We start from the raw sequence: 21462 nt of genomic DNA, 5'->3' as shown, positions 1-21462 counted from the left end.
GTTTGAGCAGACACATGCACATTTGAGGCCTGCTGGAGGTCATTTTGCAGGGCTCTGGCAGTGCTCCTCCTGCTCCTCCTTGCACAAAGGCGGAGGTAGCGGTCCTGCTGCTGAGGTGTTGCCCTCCTACGGCCTCCTCCACGTCTCCTGATGTACTGCCCTGTCTCCTGGTAGCGCCTCCATGCTCTGGACACTACGCTGACAGACACAGCAAACCTTCTTGCCACATTGATGTGCCATCCTGGATGAGCTGCACTACCTGAGCCACTTGTGTGGGTTGTAGACTCCGTCTCATGCTACCACTAGAGTGAAAGAACAGCCAGCATTCAAAAGTGACCAAAACATCAGCCAGGAAGCATAGGAACTGAGAAGTGGTCTGTGGTCACCACCTGCAGAACTACTCCTTTATTGGGGGTGTCTTGCTAATTGCCTACAATTTCCACTTGTTGTCTATTCCATTTGCACAACAGCATGTGAAATTTATTGTCAATCAGTGTTGCTTTCTAAGTGGACAGTTTGATTTCACAGAAGTGTGATTGACTTGGAGTTACATTGTCTTGTTTAAGTGTTCCCTTTATTTTTTTGAGCAGTGTATTTGGTTTGTTTAGCACTTTTCTGGTCGCTACATAATTTCATAAGTGTTATTTCATAGTTTTAATGTCTTTACTATTATCCTACAATGTAGAAAATAGTAAAAATAAAGAAAAACCCTTGAATGAGTTGGTGTGTCCAAACTTTTGATTGGTACTGTAGCTCATGTAATGTGGTGCAGTATACAGCAGTGGAGGCTCCTCAGAGGACGAAGGTGGAGGACCAATCTACTCAGTGAATTTCATAAAAATAGTGAAACATAAAAAGGTTGAATTTTTTTAGATAAAACTATACTAAATATATTAATGTCACTAAGTAACTGATTTAAAAACTGTTTTGCAAGGAAGGTCTACAGTAGCCTCAACAGCATTCAATGGGGAAGCAACATGGTGTAGCCGGAGGACAGTTATTTTCCACCCTCCTCTGGTGTACATTAACTTCAATACAAAACCGAGGAGGCTCATGGTTCTCACCCCCATAAATAGACTTACACAGTAATTATGACAACTTCTGGAGGACATCCTCCAACCTGTCAGAGCTCTTGCAGCATGAACTAACATGTTGCCCATCCTATCAAATGATCAGATAATAAATCTAACACCGAAAGCATAAGCTACAGCCAAATATCATTGCCGTGCATAAAATGTGGTGAGTAGTTGAATCAGAGAAATAAAATAATTGAACAGTTTTGAACAAATACATTTCTTAAAAAATTATGGAGCAGCAGCAGAGAGAGAGAGGGCTAGTTATATTTCATTGTATTTTTTTAAAACTTTCACTTAGCTAATGCAGCTAGCTAATTTAGCCTACTCAAACACCCGGCTCAAAGGAATGCTATTTATACTGAATAGAAATATATACGCAACATGTAAAGTGTCGGTCCCGTGTTTAATGAGCTGAAATAAAATATCCCTGAATTTTTCCATTCACTCAAGAAGCTTATTTCTCTCAAATGTTGTGCACAAATTTGTTTACATCCCTGTTAGTGAACCTTTCTCCTGGCAGGTGCGGCATATCAAGAAGCTGATTAAACCACATGATCATTACACAGGTGCACCTTATGCTGGGGGACAACAAAGGGCCACTATAAAATTGCAGTTTTGTCACACAACACAATGCCACAGATGTCTCAAGTTTTGAGGAAGTGTGCAATTGGCATGCTGACTGCAGGAATATCCACTAGAGCTGTTGCCAGAGAATTTAATGTTATTTTCTCTACCATAAGCCGCCTTAATGTCATTTTAGAGAATTTGGCAGTACGTCCAACCAGCCTCACAACCGCAGACCACGTGTAACCACACCAGCCCAGGACCTCCACATCCAGCTTCTTCCCCTGCAGGAGCATCTGATACCAGCCACCAGGACAGCTGATGAAACTGAGGAGTATTGCTGTCTGTAATAAAGCCCTTTTGTGGGGAAAAACTCATTCTGATTGGCTGGCCCTTGTTCCCCGGTGGGTGGGCCTGGCTCCCAAGTGGGTGGGCCTATGCCCTCCCAGGCCCACACATGGCTGCACCCTTACTCAGTCATGTGAAATCCCTAGATATATTTAAACTGACTGATTTCCTTATATGAACTTTAACTCAGTAAAATCGTTGAAATTTGCATTTATGTTTTTTTTTTGTATATGCTAGTTTGCTTGCTAAGGCTATCCAACACTGGAACTCTTCCAAGTCAAGGTAAGCTTTCAGTTGTATTAATTTATTGCCACTGGGGCCTGCCGGTGTAACTGCTAAACTGCTTGCTGTACACTATACTGCGTGATTTTAGCGGATTTATTAACAAATTGGTTATAGTAGCTATGTTGACTATGACGTTAGCTAATATGGTGACAACGACGTAGGCTGTGTGTGGCAGTTATGTTTATTACCTACCCTATATTTGTCAGTTCCCCATCTCTGTTCCCCGCTGCTGCATTGATTGTCGAATATCGTTGTTTTGCCCGTGTACTGACGCTGTTCATATCTTGTTTCAAGTCTGTTCCTTATTAAATGTTGACTCCCCGTACCTGCTTCTCATCTCCGGCGTCAGTCCTTACAATTAGGCTTGTTGGTCATGATATGGATATAGTTAGTATGCCAAAGTTCCTGGATGTCGTAGTAAATTCGCCAAAATATGGAGTACACATGCAGTGGACACTCTTTCCATGCATTTAGGGCTCATAATCTAATTCATCAGAAAATGGGCATGGCTTCACAACTTTTCAGATTGGAAGAAAATGGCAGAAAATATGCAGCCAAAGTCCGACGAGAGCGGACACAAATTCATGTTAAGAAAATGTTGAGCAATGTAATAAAGTAATGACTTTTCAAATAAGTTACTTTACACGTTATGTTGGCTGACAATTTGTTAGCTGCACTATCCTTACTAACCGCATAGCATTACAGCAGGATGTACCGGTATTTTAGCTAGTTACCTAACATTAGTTGGCTACCAATACATCGAACTTGCCAGGCAGTATATTAACTATCTGCTTTCTAACTAACTACCCAAAGTTTATTGACTTGATTATTCACATCATTCTTAGCTAAGTGGTATTGTCGTTGTGTGTTTCAATGGACATTGTTAATTCTGGCTATCTACTCCGATTTCAGAGCACTCTCGTGCAGAATAACTGATGAAAAAAGCGCAAAAAAAGAATTAGTCAGTTACAGTCACCAAAGCTCTGGATAACATGTAAACAGCCTAACCAGCTCTGCTAGGGAGAGTAAAATGGTCAGTGAGGTGTTCTCTCATTTGTGTCTGGAAGTAGCTAGCCAACGTTAGCCAGTTAGCTTGGGTTCTTGACTGCCGTTGAACGCTCGGATCAACCCTACAGGCTACTCCTCGGCCAGAGTCCAGAGTGCGCTCTAAATGCTCCTGAATTTAAGAACGAACAATCCGACAATGAGCTGGATTTACAAACGCCCAGAGCACACTCAGAGCACACTCTAGAATTTTCAAACACACCCGAAATCATAAAATGTTTAGCTAGTAATTTGTTATGCTAACAAGCTAGCAAGAGGTTGCATAGCAACAGCATCAATATCCGGTAGACAGGCGAAGCTCTAGTACGCTCAACTGAAATAATACCATTCGTTTACATTATACTAAAATTAACTAATAGTATGTAGCATATACTCATTAAGTATATAGTATACAGTATGCTAGTATGGGTATTCGAACACAGCTTAGGTCTTCCACAGGATCCCTTCCAAAACAAAATGGTGGTTGTCTCCTGACAATGAACTTTCCACTCCTGACCCTATATCCTCGTAAGAGAAATCATAGGAAAACAACTTGGCAGTCGCTTGTTCATCTGTCATAGGCCTTTTCTTCCTTTTTTTTGAGCCATGTTTTCACAATAAATATACTTCTGTCCTGCAGCAGATACTCAGTCCATTATTCAATGATGAGACGCCGACTTCTGAAGAGGAACGGCGACTGAATAATAGGAAAGCCACTGGTGAAAAACAAGTTTATGTCACAAAAGACTGGACTATCAGCTCACCTTTCAACGAAATTGGTCAATCCATCAAACAATGATAGAAACGCTATTAGTTTATTCCCGAAGTGACACTGGGATGACTACCGCACGCGTTTGTCAGTGGTCAACCCTCCATGGCGGGAGCAAGAATCTGTGCTCTCCTTCCGTAAACAAGCCAAACGGGTTACGAATGAAGGGCAGTGTAGAATAGGGCAGTGTTGAGAATAGATGGGACTATCAGATCACAGATTTTCAGCGCAATTGGTGAGTTTTTCATACATTTCTTAATATAAGAATCACTAAATACGGGCCTGTGATATCGTGGGATCCATAGAGTTAAGTTAATTAGATAGTTAGTGGCTGGTTCCGGCTGTGCAGCGGAGCTGAGAAAACAAATCTGTCTTTGAAACAAGTAGGGACACGTAGACACCTCCCTCCCCATGGGGCCATCTGGGGAGGTTGCTTCTCCATGGGCTATCGCTAGAGACACCCAGCCCGTACCATAGCTGATTACCCAAGGGAGGCCCAGACAGAAAGAAAAGTTTCCTGATTTTTAAAAATAACCAAGTGCTGTGTGGCCGTGTGGAGATTACTCACCGTAGAGGACCTGGGGAATCTACCTCATCGAGACACGAGACTGGCTACCACCAGAGATAGATTTCTTATTAGGTTGTTTTGTTTTATCTGTGTGTGTGTGTGTGTGTGTGTGTGTGTGTGTGTGTGTGTGTGTGTGTGTGTGTGTGTGTGCGTGCGTGCGTGCGTGCGTGCGTGCGTGCGTGCGTGTGCGTGCCAGCTGTGACCTGTGAATCCACCCTGTCTGTCCCATAGGTGCTCCCAGTCCTCTCCTCCCCTCTGTATGACCTGAAAGAGGAATCACACACACATCATGAAACTCTCATCTGCTCACAGGTGTTTACTGGGAAAAATCCTAGCCCAGAGCAACTGCCTTAAACTGAGTGAATAATGACAGGAAGAAACTGCACGCGTGTGTGTGTGGTCATTTATTTTTCTCTAACATACACACACCTCTGTACTTTCCTTTCAATTATTGTCCATGAAATAAAAGAGAAGCTTAGCAAGGTCATTGAATTTATTTAAAGATGTGAGTGTTCTGGTCAAACTAAGTTGTCTTTATATTGTGTAGGTCTTACTGGAGTGTGCAATTTGAACATTCTTGCTCCTGTCTCTGTGAGTTTTCAGTTCCAGGTGAATTAGTGTATTTGCACCTGTTGGAGAACTGCTTGCAGAGTGTCATGGTCAGCTTCCAACTGGTGATGGGAGTTTTGAGGGAGTTAACCAGGGGAGAATACTAGAATGTGAGTTAGCAGGAGAGAGAGGCTGAGAGGCTGGTGCTGCAGCTGCTGAAGATCCATTGATCAAACCAAGCTTCATGATTGAATTAGAGGCCCTGCCTGCCGTTGCTCAGCTCCTGTACCGGGGAACCAGACAAAATTATTCATATCCCCTCCAGGCCAGCACAGGAGAGAAGGAGAAGGAGAGGGAGAATGAAAAAGCAGGGGAGAGCTGATCAGGTTAGCAGAGAACCTGCTCATAGTGTTAAGAGAGTCTTCTCCAGCCATTTCCCTGACTGACAGCCGCTTGTGAAGTATCGAAATGGCTACAATCTCCACCTGTATATTGTCACAGTTTGCCCATGCACGTTTAAAAACTTTTTGCTTGGATAGTGGATAGTGGCATTTTCATGAAAAACACTTTAAAAAGAAAAATAGTTACATGTTTTTGTTAATATTGAACTTTTTATTAAAGATAAAACATAATGCAAGTCCTTTATACTGAAAAAGTATATTAATGCTTTGTTTAAGATCTATTATTTTGAAAGCGAACGAAAGTATATAATCAGTTGTATATTGCACAAATCTGGCCTTTATGGAAGTGTGGCAAGAAAGCCATTTCTTAAAGATATATAATAATTTTGCATGCCCAATTTTTCAGTTTTTGATTTGTTAAAAAAGTTTGAAATATCCAATAAATGTCGTTCCACTTCATGATTATGTCCCACTTGTTGTTGATTCTTCACAAAAAAATACAGTTTTATATCTTTATGTTTGAAGCCTGAAATGTGGCAAAAGGTCGCAAAGTTCAAGGGGGCCGAATACTTTCGCAAGGCACTGTATATTGAGCCTTTACCTTACTGTACACAACCAAATAGTTTACCCTGACTAGATGGACAGGGCGCGTAGGCTGTATGCAGCTGCTCTTATTAGTAGCCTACAGTTGATCAGACGGAAAAATAGTCTCGTTTTCATCCCATACAGCATGTCAGAGTTTTAATGTCTAGGTGTAGCCTAGGCTGCTGCAACATTTATTTAATGAGTTTTTGCTTGTGTCTGTCCGGAGTGATTATGTGTTATCATCTTTGCTAAATAAATACCGGAGGAAAGTGCAAAGCCTACTTGAGTGCACGCTAAAAAATGTGCTACATCAACCTCTCTAATCTAACTTTTAATGGATGATGCGATGGAAGCTATCAAATCATTCGGAATTGCTTTCAACATCGCAGAAAAGATGTTCAGCATGTAAAGCATCGTAATGTGCAATTACAGGCAACTTAACGATAGGCTATACATTTGATACCAGTTGGTATTGAATGCCCTCACCTTTTCATCCTTCTTCATGAAACTGATCTCAATCAGAGGTCGACCCTCGCTTTTAATTTGCACCTTTTCCGTGTACCCCAGAGAATGAAAGGGGTTCTTCAAGAAAAAGTCCACAACATTTTCTGCAGCATTGGCCATTCTACCATTTGGGCGGAGAAAACTGCACACTCGCGCTAGTAGCTAGCTAGCTACTGAAGTTAGCAAGGCAAATGTAAATACATTGCACTAACTGGACACAAAAATAAAATTCTAAACCCAAGAAAACAATTTATAATATACCTCATCCATCTCCTGTAATTAAAAAAACTAATTTGAATTGAATAATGTTCCAAAAATTCTCAACTATTACTCTTCACTCTTAATCTCTATCCAACCACACAGAACACCCATAATGCTCTGAGGCAATACAACACACTAGGTTCATTCTCTGATCCTATATCAATGATTGGAGGGACAACATGTCAGTTCATACTGCAAAAGCTATGATTGGTTGGAGGACTTCCTCCGGATGTGGTCATAATTACCATGTATGTCTATGGATGGGGGTGAGGCCTACTACCAGCCTCCTAGGTTTTGTATTGAGGTCAATGTAGCCAGAGGAGGACGGAAGCTAGCTGTCTTCCGGCTAAACCTTGGTGCTATCCCAGACAGTACTGTTGAAGTTACTGTAAACCTTCATTGCCTTCATTGTAGACCAACAGTGTATTTTAACCAATTATTTGATGACGTGAATAAATGTAGTTTTATCAAAAAAGGATAACTTTTTTAATGTTTCACCATTTTTATGAAATTTCACTGAGGAGGATTGTCCTCTCCTTCCTCCTCTGAGGAGCCTCCACTGGTGAAGATGTACCCAAATACATTTCATTTAAAAATAATGCCATTGTCATATAACTATAATGCCATGCCCAAATGCCACCGCAATTCAAGAACAACCCTGCTGTTCGCTTTTTACATTGTGAATTTAATCATTGAGGTAATTCTATTTTCATGGTTATATGTTTATTGTGAAACAACTTGAACACTTTTTATTCCGCTCGTGTTACCTGTAATCTGTACATCTCCTGTATCAGTATTCATTCTCCTCGTCCTCGTCTTCCAGTTTGACCCATGGTTCTCACGTGGTCCTTTGAAAACAGAAGTTACATTAAAGCTGGGAATTAGAAAGCGTCAAAGCCTACATGCATATGCAAGTGTTTCCCCTAGTCTGGCCCGGGAAGAAAAATGACTGCAGTTTTATATAAATCTGGACTTTTTATGGATTAACCTTTGCACAGTTGAAGGTCCCTTTTTGGCTGTCTCACTTGAATGAGGACTTATTTACTTTCTTGTAAACAATGTGAAATGTCTGTAGGCAAACTCTCCCCTCTCCTTCGTTTGGGAAAGCAGATCCATCTTTCTCTGGCAGTTTGCCAGATAAAGTGTTTGCTTCTTTACGAACAATAGCTATACATATTTCATCCTTTGGGTTATGAGCAGCCTTTTTATTTCTCCCCTATCACCCCACTGGGAAAACGGTGTGGATGTGTACAGTCCCATTGTGAAATCACCCCACCAAGTAGAGATGTAAACACTGTCTCAACTGAAGGCCTCTCTCTCTGGGTTTTCACACCAGAATCTAGTGCTGAGCCAAGTCTTACTCCGAGAAACAGCACTGTAGTAAGTTAGCTAGCATTATTAATATGACCCAATTAACATAAACATTCTAGACTCACTCAGGGGGAGTCTTTGTGTCCACAGAAGCAGCAGTTGTGTTAGTTATTGAATTTCATATTTCTTTTTAAGTGTCTGAATTCTCAATGGTAACACTACAGACAGCATTAAAGCAGCAGCCTACTGTTTGCTGTCTATTATCTACCACAGCACAGATTACAGTGGGGCTAGACAAGGTGAGTGGGAGCAGACAAGCATGGAGTCAGGGACACATGACACGTAAACCACTGTCTGCACTGCCAGTGACCTTTGCTTATGAGTAACCAGTGTGAGTGGGAGTGTTATGAGTGTCCAGACTGAGTCTCACTGGGTTGACCTCCCTGAGGCAGCACTGTATATCTCTGCCCACATTAGACTGCTGTATGTCAGTCATGTCTTCATGAGCAGCACACTCTGTTAGAGGGGCACAGAGAGAGGGTGAAGGAGAGAGAGAGGGAGAGCAGGGGAATGAGGTACGCGTCTCAATGTGACCTCAGTGGGTTGGACAGAGCTACTCTAAAGCTTTTCTTATGCGTCCCAGTTTAAACAGTTTGCACACATATTATGACAACATTTTTTGATGTTTTTGTTCGTTTTGGTTTTTGGCAGCGCTCGGCAGGGTTTTTTTCAGCTGTTCGAGCACACCAAATGTTTTCTTGAGGTAGGTGGTGGGCCAACACCGAAAACAGTGAAGTTGATCGATCTACATGAGAGAGAAGCTGTTTTTGGTATATTCTTATGATTACTGTAAAATTGGTTGGCACCTTCAATTCTTGCACATTTTCTCAGAAAAAAAGTATATTTCAACACTGGCAAACTTACAAGTGCTGTGATAAGATATGGCATCATTTTTATGGAGTGGCTTCCGTCTGTGTACTCTACCATAAAGGCCTGATTGGTGGAGTGCTGCAGAGATGGTTGTCCTTCTGGAAGGTTCCCAAACTCCACAGAGGAACTCTGGAGGACTGTCAGAGTGACCATCGGGTTTTGGTAACCTCCCTGACCAAGGCCTTTCTCCCCCGATTGCTCAGTTTGGCCAGGCAGCCAGCTCTAGGAAGAGTCTTGGTGGTTCCAAACTTCTTCCATCTAAGAATGATGGAGGCCACTGTGTTTTTCGAGACCTTCAATGCTGCAGAAATGTTTTGGTACACTTACCCAGATCTCTGCCTCGACACAATCTTGTCTCGGAGCTCAACAGACAATTTCTTTAACCTCATGGTTTTTGCTCTGACATGCACTGTCTACCGTGGGACCTTATATAGACAGGTGTGTTCCTTTCCATATCATGTCCAATCAATTGAATTGATGAGCCGGTTTGGGACTCCAATCAAGTTGTAGAAACATCTCAAGGATGATCAATGGAAACAGGATGCACCTGAGCGCAATTGTGAGTCTCATTGCAAAAATATATATTTAATACATTTTAGAATAAGACTGTACCTTAACAAAATGTGGAAAAAGTCAAGGTGTCTGAATACTTTCCGAATGCACTGTATACAAAGAAATGTAAATTGAAAGAAGGTAAAACTAAATGAAGTCCAGCTAGTTTTCAGTCTTTCCAGCATCAGTTTGAAGTGATAGTATTAGCTGTGTGTTGGCTAGATTCTCTGTAACAACATTGTCCTGACAAGAGGGCACATTTTCTATGCCAGGCAGAATCGCACCTCATTACCTCATTGTTATGGATGTATCCAAATAATTGTAACTAGAAAACAGCTTAAACAAATGCAAAGGCAGCTACTTTACTGTTATTCTAGCTGCACTTTTTGGCTTGACTGTAAGTTAGCCGTAGTTGGCTAGCTAGCAAGCAGGCAAGGGATAAGAACGTTGCCAGCCAGTATGGCAATGGAACATTTAGAGCGAAAGACTGGGTCGTGTCCATAGATACAGAACAAAAAGACTGAACGACTGGGTTACGTCTCCGAACCAATAGAATGAACGACAAGCCGGCTTGGGTAGCAACCCTAGATTTGTGTCGTAACTATATCTTGTGGAAGGATGAAATAGTATGATGTTTTTAATTAAAATATGTCAATCATTATTTGAATATGTTGGTAACCTGTTGGTAACTCAACTTCGTCTCGGGCCTAACAACACCCGTGCCAATATATCCTCCAAACACCAGCTTCTCAAGCATTATCACTTAAATCGAAAATCTGTTGGGAATGGATATTTTGTCACGTTCTGACCTTAGTTCCTTTTTTATGTCTTTGTGTTAGGTTGGTCAGGGCGTGAGTTGGGGTGGGTAGTCTATGTTCTTTTTTCTATGTTGTTATATATATCTATGTGTTTGGCCTAGTATGGTTCTCAATCAGAGGCAGGTGTCATTCGTTGTCTCTGATTGAGAATCATACTTAGGTATCCTTCCTGTTTGGCCCTGTCCGGGGGTGTCCTCGGATGGGGCCACAGTGTCTCCTGACCCATCCTGTCTCAGCCTCCAGTATTTATGCTGCAGTAGTTTATGTGTCAGGGGGCTAGGGTCAGTTTGTTATATCTGGAGTACTTCTCCTGTCCTATTCGGTGTCCTGTGTGAATCTAAGTGTGCGTTCTCTAATTCTCTCCTTCTCTCTTTCTTTCTCTCTCTCGGAGGACCTGAGCCCTAGGACCATGCCCCAGGACTACCTGACATGATGACTCCTTGCTGTCCCCAGTCCACCTGGCCGTGCTGCTGCTCCAGTTTCAACTGTTCTGCCTGACTTATTGAGCACAGAGACAAATCGCAAAGGTGTCTCAGGCAGTTTTGAAGTATCTAAATATAGTGTAACCTACCAATCAATGTATGTCAAGTGCCGTGGAGGGCACAATCTTACAACGTTGCAGTCCAGAAATGAGAGCTTTACCATCTATGCCAAAAGCCCTGGCCTCTGATGGAGACTAGAACTGTCGTCAACGTATGCTTCAGTATCCCTCCTTCTCTCTAGAAGCACTTGTGTGCACAGGCCCCATAGGCATATCAGAATGATCCCACCCTGGTCATCAATGTAGCTGACCAATGTAGAGAGACATTTGCTTAAGCAGAATACAATCCAAAGCTTGTGTGGTCCAGAGGCAAGAACTCTACCATGTATGGAAAAGCCTGGGCTCCTGATGGGGACAATATAATTCTCACCACTGCATGTTACAATAGTCAAGTAATCTGTTTGTCACCTGTCAAACTGATTGTACATTAAATTTAGTCTTCGAGATGCTCAAACAAGTGCGTGTATCTGTAGTTGGTGGTCTTAAACTCTAAAATGCACTAGACTGTGTAAGACAAAACCCACAAACAAAAAACAACAGGCAAATGCGTCAGAGCTAGTTCAAACTGCAGGACTTGGTGAATAGATCATGGGAGACAAAAGTGAGAGACAATGAATAAAGATGTTCAAACAAGCGTGTGTATCTGTTTATTTATTTTCCCAGGTTAGTCTCATTTAGATCAAATCTATTTTTCAAGAGAGACCTAGTCCAATCAAGATAGCAGCAGGGTGGAACCATGTTTGAGCCAAATATTAGACATACTGTAACAACTTAGACATAGACACACCATCAAAAATATGTTTTGACGTAGACACACATTTCAATTACAGAAACATGCTAGTGTCTTAGTTTTTTTTATTTTATCTATCATATGTACCTAATGACAATCACATTACTCAGTAACATGTGAGTCAACCAAATGTTTAAGCTCCTTCAAGGAAACAAGATCCTGGAGTTTCAGGCTGGTTGGGAGAGAATTCCAAGACCACGGAGCTGAGTAATTGAAACACTTTTTGCCCTGATCCGTTCTAATTTTAGGAACAATTAAAATTAAGTAGGAGTAAGACCGTAACTGGTATTTATTTAATTACCTTATCAAAAAAGAACAGAGATAAAGTGGCAGTTTTCCAAAAATAGCCTTATATAGTGCCTTCAGAAAGTATTCAGACCTCTTGACTTTTTCCACATTTTGTAACATTACAGCCTTATTCTAAAATGGATTACATCTTTTTCCCCCCTCATCAATCTACACCCAATACCCCATAATGACAAAGCAAAAACAGGTTTTTAGAATTTTTTGCTAATTTATTAAAGAAATAAAATGGAAATATTAAATGTACATAAGTATTCAGACCCTTTACTCAGTACTTTGTTGAATGGTCTTTGGCAGCGATTACAGCACTGAGTCATTTTGGGATTGACACTACAAGCTTGGCACACCTGTATTTAGGGAGTTTCTCCCATTCTTCTCTGCAGAAGAAGGTTAGGTGGGGAGAGTTGCTGCACAGCTATTTTCAGGTCTCTCCGGGGATGTTCGATCGGGTTCAAGTCCGGGCTCTGGCTGGGCCAGTCAAGGATATTTTATCATGACACTAGGCGAGACCCAAATGCAGACACGGGAGGCAGATGGTTAGAGTTTAAGATGTTTAGTAATTTCAAAAGGAGTAGGCAAGAGAATGGTCGTGGACAGGCAAAAGGTCATAAACAGATCAGAGTCCAGGAGGTACAGAGTGGCAGGCAGGCTCAAGGTCAGGGCAGGCAGAATGGTCAGGAAGGCGGGTACAGAGTCCAGAACAGGTAAGGGTCAAAACCGGGAGGACTAGAAAAAGGAGAAAAGGCAAAGCAGGAAAACGGGAAAAAAAACGCTAGTAGGCTTGGACATAGAAGACGAGCTGGCACAGAGAGACAGGAAACACAGGGATAAATACACTGGGGAAAACAAGCGACACCTGGAGGGGTTTGGAGACAAAATCAAGGACAGGTGAAACAGATCAGGGTGTGACTTATTCAAAGAACAGTCCCAAAACCACTCCTGCGTTGTCTTGGCTGTGTGGTTAGGGGCGTAACCTTCGCCCCAGTCTGAGGTCCAGAATGCTCTGGAGCAAGTTTTCTACCATTTGGGCGGAGAAAACTGCACACTCGCGCTAGTAGCTAGCTAGCTACTGAAGTTAGCAAGGCAAATGTAAATACATTGCACTAACTGGACACAAAAATAAAATTCTAAACCCAAGAAAACAATTTATAATATACCTCATCCATCTCCTGTAATTAAAAAAACTAATTTGAATTGAATAATGTTCCAAAAATTCTCAACTATTACTCTTCACTCTTAATCTCTATCCAACCACACAGAACACCCATAATGCTCTGAGGCAATACAACACACTAGGTTCATTCTCTGATCCTATATCAATGATTGGAGGGACAACATGTCAGTTCATACTGCAAAAGCTATGATTGGTTGGAGGACTTCCTCCGGATGTGGTCATAATTACCATGTATGTCTATGGATGGGGGTGAGGCCTACTACCAGCCTCCTAGGTTTTGTATTGAGGTCAATGTAGCCAGAGGAGGACGGAAGCTAGCTGTCTTCCGGCTAAACCTTGGTGCTATCCCAGACAGTACTGTTGAAGTTACTGTAAACCTTCATTGCCTTCATTGTAGACCAACAGTGTATTTTAACCAATTATTTGATGACGTGAATAAATGTAGTTTTATCAAAAAAGGATAACTTTTTTAATGTTTCACCATTTTTATGAAATTTCACTGAGGAGGATTGTCCTCTCCTTCCTCCTCTGAGGAGCCTCCACTGGTGAAGATGTACCCAAATACATTTCATTTAAAAATAATGCCATTGTCATATAACTATAATGCCATGCCCAAATGCCACCGCAATTCAAGAACAACCCTGCTGTTCGCTTTTTACATTGTGAATTTAATCATTGAGGTAATTCTATTTTCATGGTTATATGTTTATTGTGAAACAACTTGAACACTTTTTATTCCGCTCGTGTTACCTGTAATCTGTACATCTCCTGTATCAGTATTCATTCTCCTCGTCCTCGTCTTCCAGTTTGACCCATGGTTCTCACGTGGTCCTTTGAAAACAGAAGTTACATTAAAGCTGGGAATTAGAAAGCGTCAAAGCCTACATGCATATGCAAGTGTTTCCCCTAGTCTGGCCCGGGAAGAAAAATGACTGCAGTTTTATATAAATCTGGACTTTTTATGGATTAACCTTTGCACAGTTGAAGGTCCCTTTTTGGCTGTCTCACTTGAATGAGGACTTATTTACTTTCTTGTAAACAATGTGAAATGTCTGTAGGCAAACTCTCCCCTCTCCTTCGTTTGGGAAAGCAGATCCATCTTTCTCTGGCAGTTTGCCAGATAAAGTGTTTGCTTCTTTACGAACAATAGCTATACATATTTCATCCTTTGGGTTATGAGCAGCCTTTTTATTTCTCCCCTATCACCCCACTGGGAAAACGGTGTGGATGTGTACAGTCCCATTGTGAAATCACCCCACCAAGTAGAGATGTAAACACTGTCTCAACTGAAGGCCTCTCTCTCTGGGTTTTCACACCAGAATCTAGTGCTGAGCCAAGTCTTACTCCGAGAAACAGCACTGTAGTAAGTTAGCTAGCATTATTAATATGACCCAATTAACATAAACATTCTAGACTCACTCAGGGGGAGTCTTTGTGTCCACAGAAGCAGCAGTTGTGTTAGTTATTGAATTTCATATTTCTTTTTAAGTGTCTGAATTCTCAATGGTAACACTACAGACAGCATTAAAGCAGCAGCCTACTGTTTGCTGTCTATTATCTACCACAGCACAGATTACAGTGGGGCTAGACAAGGTGAGTGGGAGCAGACAAGCATGGAGTCAGGGACACATGACACGTAAACCACTGTCTGCACTGCCAGTGACCTTTGCTTATGAGTAACCAGTGTGAGTGGGAGTGTTATGAGTGTCCAGACTGAGTCTCACTGGGTTGACCTCCCTGAGGCAGCACTGTATATCTCTGCCCACATTAGACTGCTGTATGTCAGTCATGTCTTCATGAGCAGCACACTCTGTTAGAGGGGCACAGAGAGAGGGTGAAGGAGAGAGAGAGGGAGAGCAGGGGAATGAGGTACGCGTCTCAATGTGACCTCAGTGGGTTGGACAGAGCTACTCTAAAGCTTTTCTTATGCGTCCCAGTTTAAACAGTTTGCACACATATTATGACAACATTTTTTGATGTTTTTGTTCGTTTTGGTTTTTGGCAGCGCTCGGCAGGGTTTTTTTCAGCTGTTCGAGCACACCAAATGTTTTCTTGAGGTAGGTGGTGGGCCAACACCGAAAACAGTGAAGTTGATCGATCTACATGAGAGAGAAGCTGTTTTTGGTATATTCTTATGATTACTGTAAAATTGGTTGGCACCTTCAATTCTTGCACATTTTCTCAGAAAAAAAGTATATTTCAACACTGGCAAACTTACAAGTGCTGTGATAAGATATGGCATCATTTTTATGGAGTGGCTTCCGTCTGTGTACTCTACCATAAAGGCCTGATTGGTGGAGTGCTGCAGAGATGGTTGTCCTTCTGGAAGGTTCCCAAACTCCACAGAGGAACTCTGGAGGACTGTCAGAGTGACCATCGGGTTTTGGTAACCTCCCTGACCAAGGCCTTTCTCCCCCGATTGCTCAGTTTGGCCAGGCAGCCAGCTCTAGGAAGAGTCTTGGTGGTTCCAAACTTCTTCCATCTAAGAATGATGGAGGCCACTGTGTTTTTCGAGACCTTCAATGCTGCAGAAATGTTTTGGTACACTTACCCAGATCTCTGCCTCGACACAATCTTGTCTCGGAGCTCAACAGACAATTTCTTTAACCTCATGGTTTTTGCTCTGACATGCACTGTCTACCGTGGGACCTTATATAGACAGGTGTGTTCCTTTCCATATCATGTCCAATCAATTGAATTGATGAGCCGGTTTGGGACTCCAATCAAGTTGTAGAAACATCTCAAGGATGATCAATGGAAACAGGATGCACCTGAGCGCAATTGTGAGTCTCATTGCAAAAATATATATTTAATACATTTTAGAATAAGACTGTACCTTAACAAAATGTGGAAAAAGTCAAGGTGTCTGAATACTTTCCGAATGCACTGTATACAAAGAAATGTAAATTGAAAGAAGGTAAAACTAAATGAAGTCCAGCTAGTTTTCAGTCTTTCCAGCATCAGTTTGAAGTGATAGTATTAGCTGTGTGTTGGCTAGATTCTCTGTAACAACATTGTCCTGACAAGAGGGCACATTTTCTATGCCAGGCAGAATCGCACCTCATTACCTCATTGTTATGGATGTATCCAAATAATTGTAACTAGAAAACAGCTTAAACAAATGCAAAGGCAGCTACTTTACTGTTATTCTAGCTGCACTTTTTGGCTTGACTGTAAGTTAGCCGTAGTTGGCTAGCTAGCAAGCAGGCAAGGGATAAGAACGTTGCCAGCCAGTATGGCAATGGAACATTTAGAGCGAAAGACTGGGTCGTGTCCATAGATACAGAACAAAAAGACTGAACGACTGGGTTACGTCTCCGAACCAATAGAATGAACGACAAGCCGGCTTGGGTAGCAACCCTAGATTTGTGTCGTAACTATATCTTGTGGAAGGATGAAATAGTATGATGTTTTTAATTAAAATATGTCAATCATTATTTGAATATGTTGGTAACCTGTTGGTAACTCAACTTCGTCTCGGGCCTAACAACACCCGTGCCAATATATCCTCCAAACACCAGCTTCTCAAGCATTATCACTTAAATCGAAAATCTGTTGGGAATGGATATTTTGTCACGTTCTGACCTTAGTTCCTTTTTTATGTCTTTGTGTTAGGTTGGTCAGGGCGTGAGTTGGGGTGGGTAGTCTATGTTCTTTTTTCTATGTTGTTATATATATCTATGTGTTTGGCCTAGTATGGTTCTCAATCAGAGGCAGGTGTCATTCGTTGTCTCTGATTGAGAATCATACTTAGGTATCCTTCCTGTTTGGCCCTGTCCGGGGGTGTCCTCGGATGGGGCCACAGTGTCTCCTGACCCATCCTGTCTCAGCCTCCAGTATTTATGCTGCAGTAGTTTATGTGTCAGGGGGCTAGGGTCAGTTTGTTATATCTGGAGTACTTCTCCTGTCCTATTCGGTGTCCTGTGTGAATCTAAGTGTGCGTTCTCTAATTCTCTCCTTCTCTCTTTCTTTCTCTCTCTCGGAGGACCTGAGCCCTAGGACCATGCCCCAGGACTACCTGACATGATGACTCCTTGCTGTCCCCAGTCCACCTGGCCGTGCTGCTGCTCCAGTTTCAACTGTTCTGCCTGACTTATTGAGCACAGAGACAAATCGCAAAGGTGTCTCAGGCAGTTTTGAAGTATCTAAATATAGTGTAACCTACCAATCAATGTATGTCAAGTGCCGTGGAGGGCACAATCTTACAACGTTGCAGTCCAGAAATGAGAGCTTTACCATCTATGCCAAAAGCCCTGGCCTCTGATGGAGACTAGAACTGTCGTCAACGTATGCTTCAGTATCCCTCCTTCTCTCTAGAAGCACTTGTGTGCACAGGCCCCATAGGCATATCAGAATGATCCCACCCTGGTCATCAATGTAGCTGACCAATGTAGAGAGACATTTGCTTAAGCAGAATACAATCCAAAGCTTGTGTGGTCCAGAGGCAAGAACTCTACCATGTATGGAAAAGCCTGGGCTCCTGATGGGGACAATATAATTCTCACCACTGCATGTTACAATAGTCAAGTAATCTGTTTGTCACCTGTCAAACTGATTGTACATTAAATTTAGTCTTCGAGATGCTCAAACAAGTGCGTGTATCTGTAGTTGGTGGTCTTAAACTCTAAAATGCACTAGACTGTGTAAGACAAAACCCACAAACAAAAAACAACAGGCAAATGCGTCAGAGCTAGTTCAAACTGCAGGACTTGGTGAATAGATCATGGGAGACAAAAGTGAGAGACAATGAATAAAGATGTTCAAACAAGCGTGTGTATCTGTTTATTTATTTTCCCAGGTTAGTCTCATTTAGATCAAATCTATTTTTCAAGAGAGACCTAGTCCAATCAAGATAGCAGCAGGGTGGAACCATGTTTGAGCCAAATATTAGACATACTGTAACAACTTAGACATAGACACACCATCAAAAATATGTTTTGACGTAGACACACATTTCAATTACAGAAACATGCTAGTGTCTTAGTTTTTTTTATTTTATCTATCATATGTACCTAATGACAATCACATTACTCAGTAACATGTGAGTCAACCAAATGTTTAAGCTCCTTCAAGGAAACAAGATCCTGGAGTTTCAGGCTGGTTGGGAGAGAATTCCAAGACCACGGAGCTGAGTAATTGAAACACTTTTTGCCCTGATCCGTTCTAATTTTAGGAACAATTAAAATTAAGTAGGAGTAAGACCGTAACTGGTATTTATTTAATTACCTTATCAAAAAAGAACAGAGATAAAGTGGCAGTTTTCCAAAAATAGCCTTATATAGTGCCTTCAGAAAGTATTCAGACCTCTTGACTTTTTCCACATTTTGTAACATTACAGCCTTATTCTAAAATGGATTACATCTTTTTCCCCCCTCATCAATCTACACCCAATACCCCATAATGACAAAGCAAAAACAGGTTTTTAGAATTTTTTGCTAATTTATTAAAGAAATAAAATGGAAATATTAAATGTACATAAGTATTCAGACCCTTTACTCAGTACTTTGTTGAATGGTCTTTGGCAGCGATTACAGCACTGAGTCATTTTGGGATTGACACTACAAGCTTGGCACACCTGTATTTAGGGAGTTTCTCCCATTCTTCTCTGCAGAAGAAGGTTAGGTGGGGAGAGTTGCTGCACAGCTATTTTCAGGTCTCTCCGGGGATGTTCGATCGGGTTCAAGTCCGGGCTCTGGCTGGGCCAGTCAAGGATATTTTATCATGACACTAGGCGAGACCCAAATGCAGACACGGGAGGCAGATGGTTAGAGTTTAAGATGTTTAGTAATTTCAAAAGGAGTAGGCAAGAGAATGGTCGTGGACAGGCAAAAGGTCATAAACAGATCAGAGTCCAGGAGGTACAGAGTGGCAGGCAGGCTCAAGGTCAGGGCAGGCAGAATGGTCAGGAAGGCGGGTACAGAGTCCAGAACAGGTAAGGGTCAAAACCGGGAGGACTAGAAAAAGGAGAAAAGGCAAAGCAGGAAAACGGGAAAAAAAACGCTAGTAGGCTTGGACATAGAAGACGAGCTGGCACAGAGAGACAGGAAACACAGGGATAAATACACTGGGGAAAACAAGCGACACCTGGAGGGGTTTGGAGACAAAATCAAGGACAGGTGAAACAGATCAGGGTGTGACTTATTCAAAGAACAGTCCCAAAACCACTCCTGCGTTGTCTTGGCTGTGTGGTTAGGGGCGTAACCTTCGCCCCAGTCTGAGGTCCAGAATGCTCTGGAGCAAGTTTTCTACCATTTGGGCGGAGAAAACTGCACACTCGCGCTAGTAGCTAGCTAGCTACTGAAGTTAGCAAGGCAAATGTAAATACATTGCACTAACTGGACACAAAAATAAAATTCTAAACCCAAGAAAACAATTTATAATATACCTCATCCATCTCCTGTAATTAAAAAAACTAATTTGAATTGAATAATGTTCCAAAAATTCTCAACTATTACTCTTCACTCTTAATCTCTATCCAACCACACAGAACACCCATAATGCTCTGAGGCAATACAACACACTAGGTTCATTCTCTGATCCTATATCAATGATTGGAGGGACAACATGTCAGTTCATACTGCAAAAGCTATGATTGGTTGGAGGACTTCCTCCGGATGTGGTCATAATTACCATGTATGTCTATGGATGGGGGTGAGGCCTACTACCAGCCTCCTAGGTTTTGTATTGAGGTCAATGTAGCCAGAGGAGGACGGAAGCTAGCTGTCTTCCGGCTAAACCTTGGTGCTATCCCAGACAGTACTGTTGAAGTTACTGTAAACCTTCATTGCCTTCATTGTAGACCAACAGTGTATTTTAACCAATTATTTGATGACGTGAATAAATGTAGTTTTATCAAAAAAGGATAACTTTTTTAATGTTTCACCATTTTTATGAAATTTCACTGAGGAGGATTGTCCTCTCCTTCCTCCTCTGAGGAGCCTCCACTGGTGAAGATGTACCCAAATACATTTCATTTAAAAATAATGCCATTGTCATATAACTATAATGCCATGCCCAAATGCCACCGCAATTCAAGAACAACCCTGCTGTTCGCTTTTTACATTGTGAATTTAATCATTGAGGTAATTCTATTTTCATGGTTATATGTTTATTGTGAAACAACTTGAACACTTTTTATTCCGCTCGTGTTACCTGTAATCTGTACATCTCCTGTATCAGTATTCATTCTCCTCGTCCTCGTCTTCCAGTTTGACCCATGGTTCTCACGTGGTCCTTTGAAAACAGAAGTTACATTAAAGCTGGGAATTAGAAAGCGTCAAAGCCTACATGCATATGCAAGTGTTTCCCCTAGTCTGGCCCGGGAAGAAAAATGACTGCAGTTTTATATAAATCTGGACTTTTTATGGATTAACCTTTGCACAGTTGAAGGTCCCTTTTTGGCTGTCTCACTTGAATGAGGACTTATTTACTTTCTTGTAAACAATGTGAAATGTCTGTAGGCAAACTCTCCCCTCTCCTTCGTTTGGGAAAGCAGATCCATCTTTCTCTGGCAGTTTGCCAGATAAAGTGTTTGCTTCTTTACGAACAATAGCTATACATATTTCATCCTTTGGGTTATGAGCAGCCTTTTTATTTCTCCCCTATCACCCCACTGGGAAAACGGTGTGGATGTGTACAGTCCCATTGTGAAATCACCCCACCAAGTAGAGATGTAAACACTGTCTCAACTGAAGGCCTCTCTCTCTGGGTTTTCACACCAGAATCTAGTGCTGAGCCAAGTCTTACTCCGAGAAACAGCACTGTAGTAAGTTAGCTAGCATTATTAATATGACCCAATTAACATAAACATTCTAGACTCACTCAGGGGGAGTCTTTGTGTCCACAGAAGCAGCAGTTGTGTTAGTTATTGAATTTCATATTTCTTTTTAAGTGTCTGAATTCTCAATGGTAACACTACAGACAGCATTAAAGCAGCAGCCTACTGTTTGCTGTCTATTATCTACCACAGCACAGATTACAGTGGGGCTAGACAAGGTGAGTGGGAGCAGACAAGCATGGAGTCAGGGACACATGACACGTAAACCACTGTCTGCACTGCCAGTGACCTTTGCTTATGAGTAACCAGTGT

At 41.8% G+C, this 21462-nt stretch overlaps 1 protein-coding gene across 1 annotated transcript in view; it reads left to right on the top strand.

Annotated features, from left to right (window-relative positions):
• The window catches only part of LOC110520015 (solute carrier family 66 member 2), a 57862-nt gene extending 46123 nt beyond the window's left edge, over positions 1 to 11739 (top strand). The window contains 1 exon segment of the mRNA XM_021596976.3: positions 10957 to 11739. Coding sequence (XP_021452651.3) covers positions 10957 to 10963 — 7 coding nt within the window. The 3' untranslated portion in view covers positions 10964 to 11739.
• The last annotated feature ends 9723 nt before the right edge of the window (positions 11740 to 21462 follow it).

This window comes from Oncorhynchus mykiss, chromosome 1 (genome assembly GCF_057628025.1).
Source record: "Oncorhynchus mykiss isolate SJ-2025 chromosome 1, ASM5762802v1, whole genome shotgun sequence".
NCBI classification, from domain to species: domain Eukaryota; kingdom Metazoa; phylum Chordata; class Actinopteri; order Salmoniformes; family Salmonidae; genus Oncorhynchus; species Oncorhynchus mykiss.
Note: the sequence above shows the minus strand (reverse complement) of the source record. Positions and strands in the feature narration are given on the sequence as shown.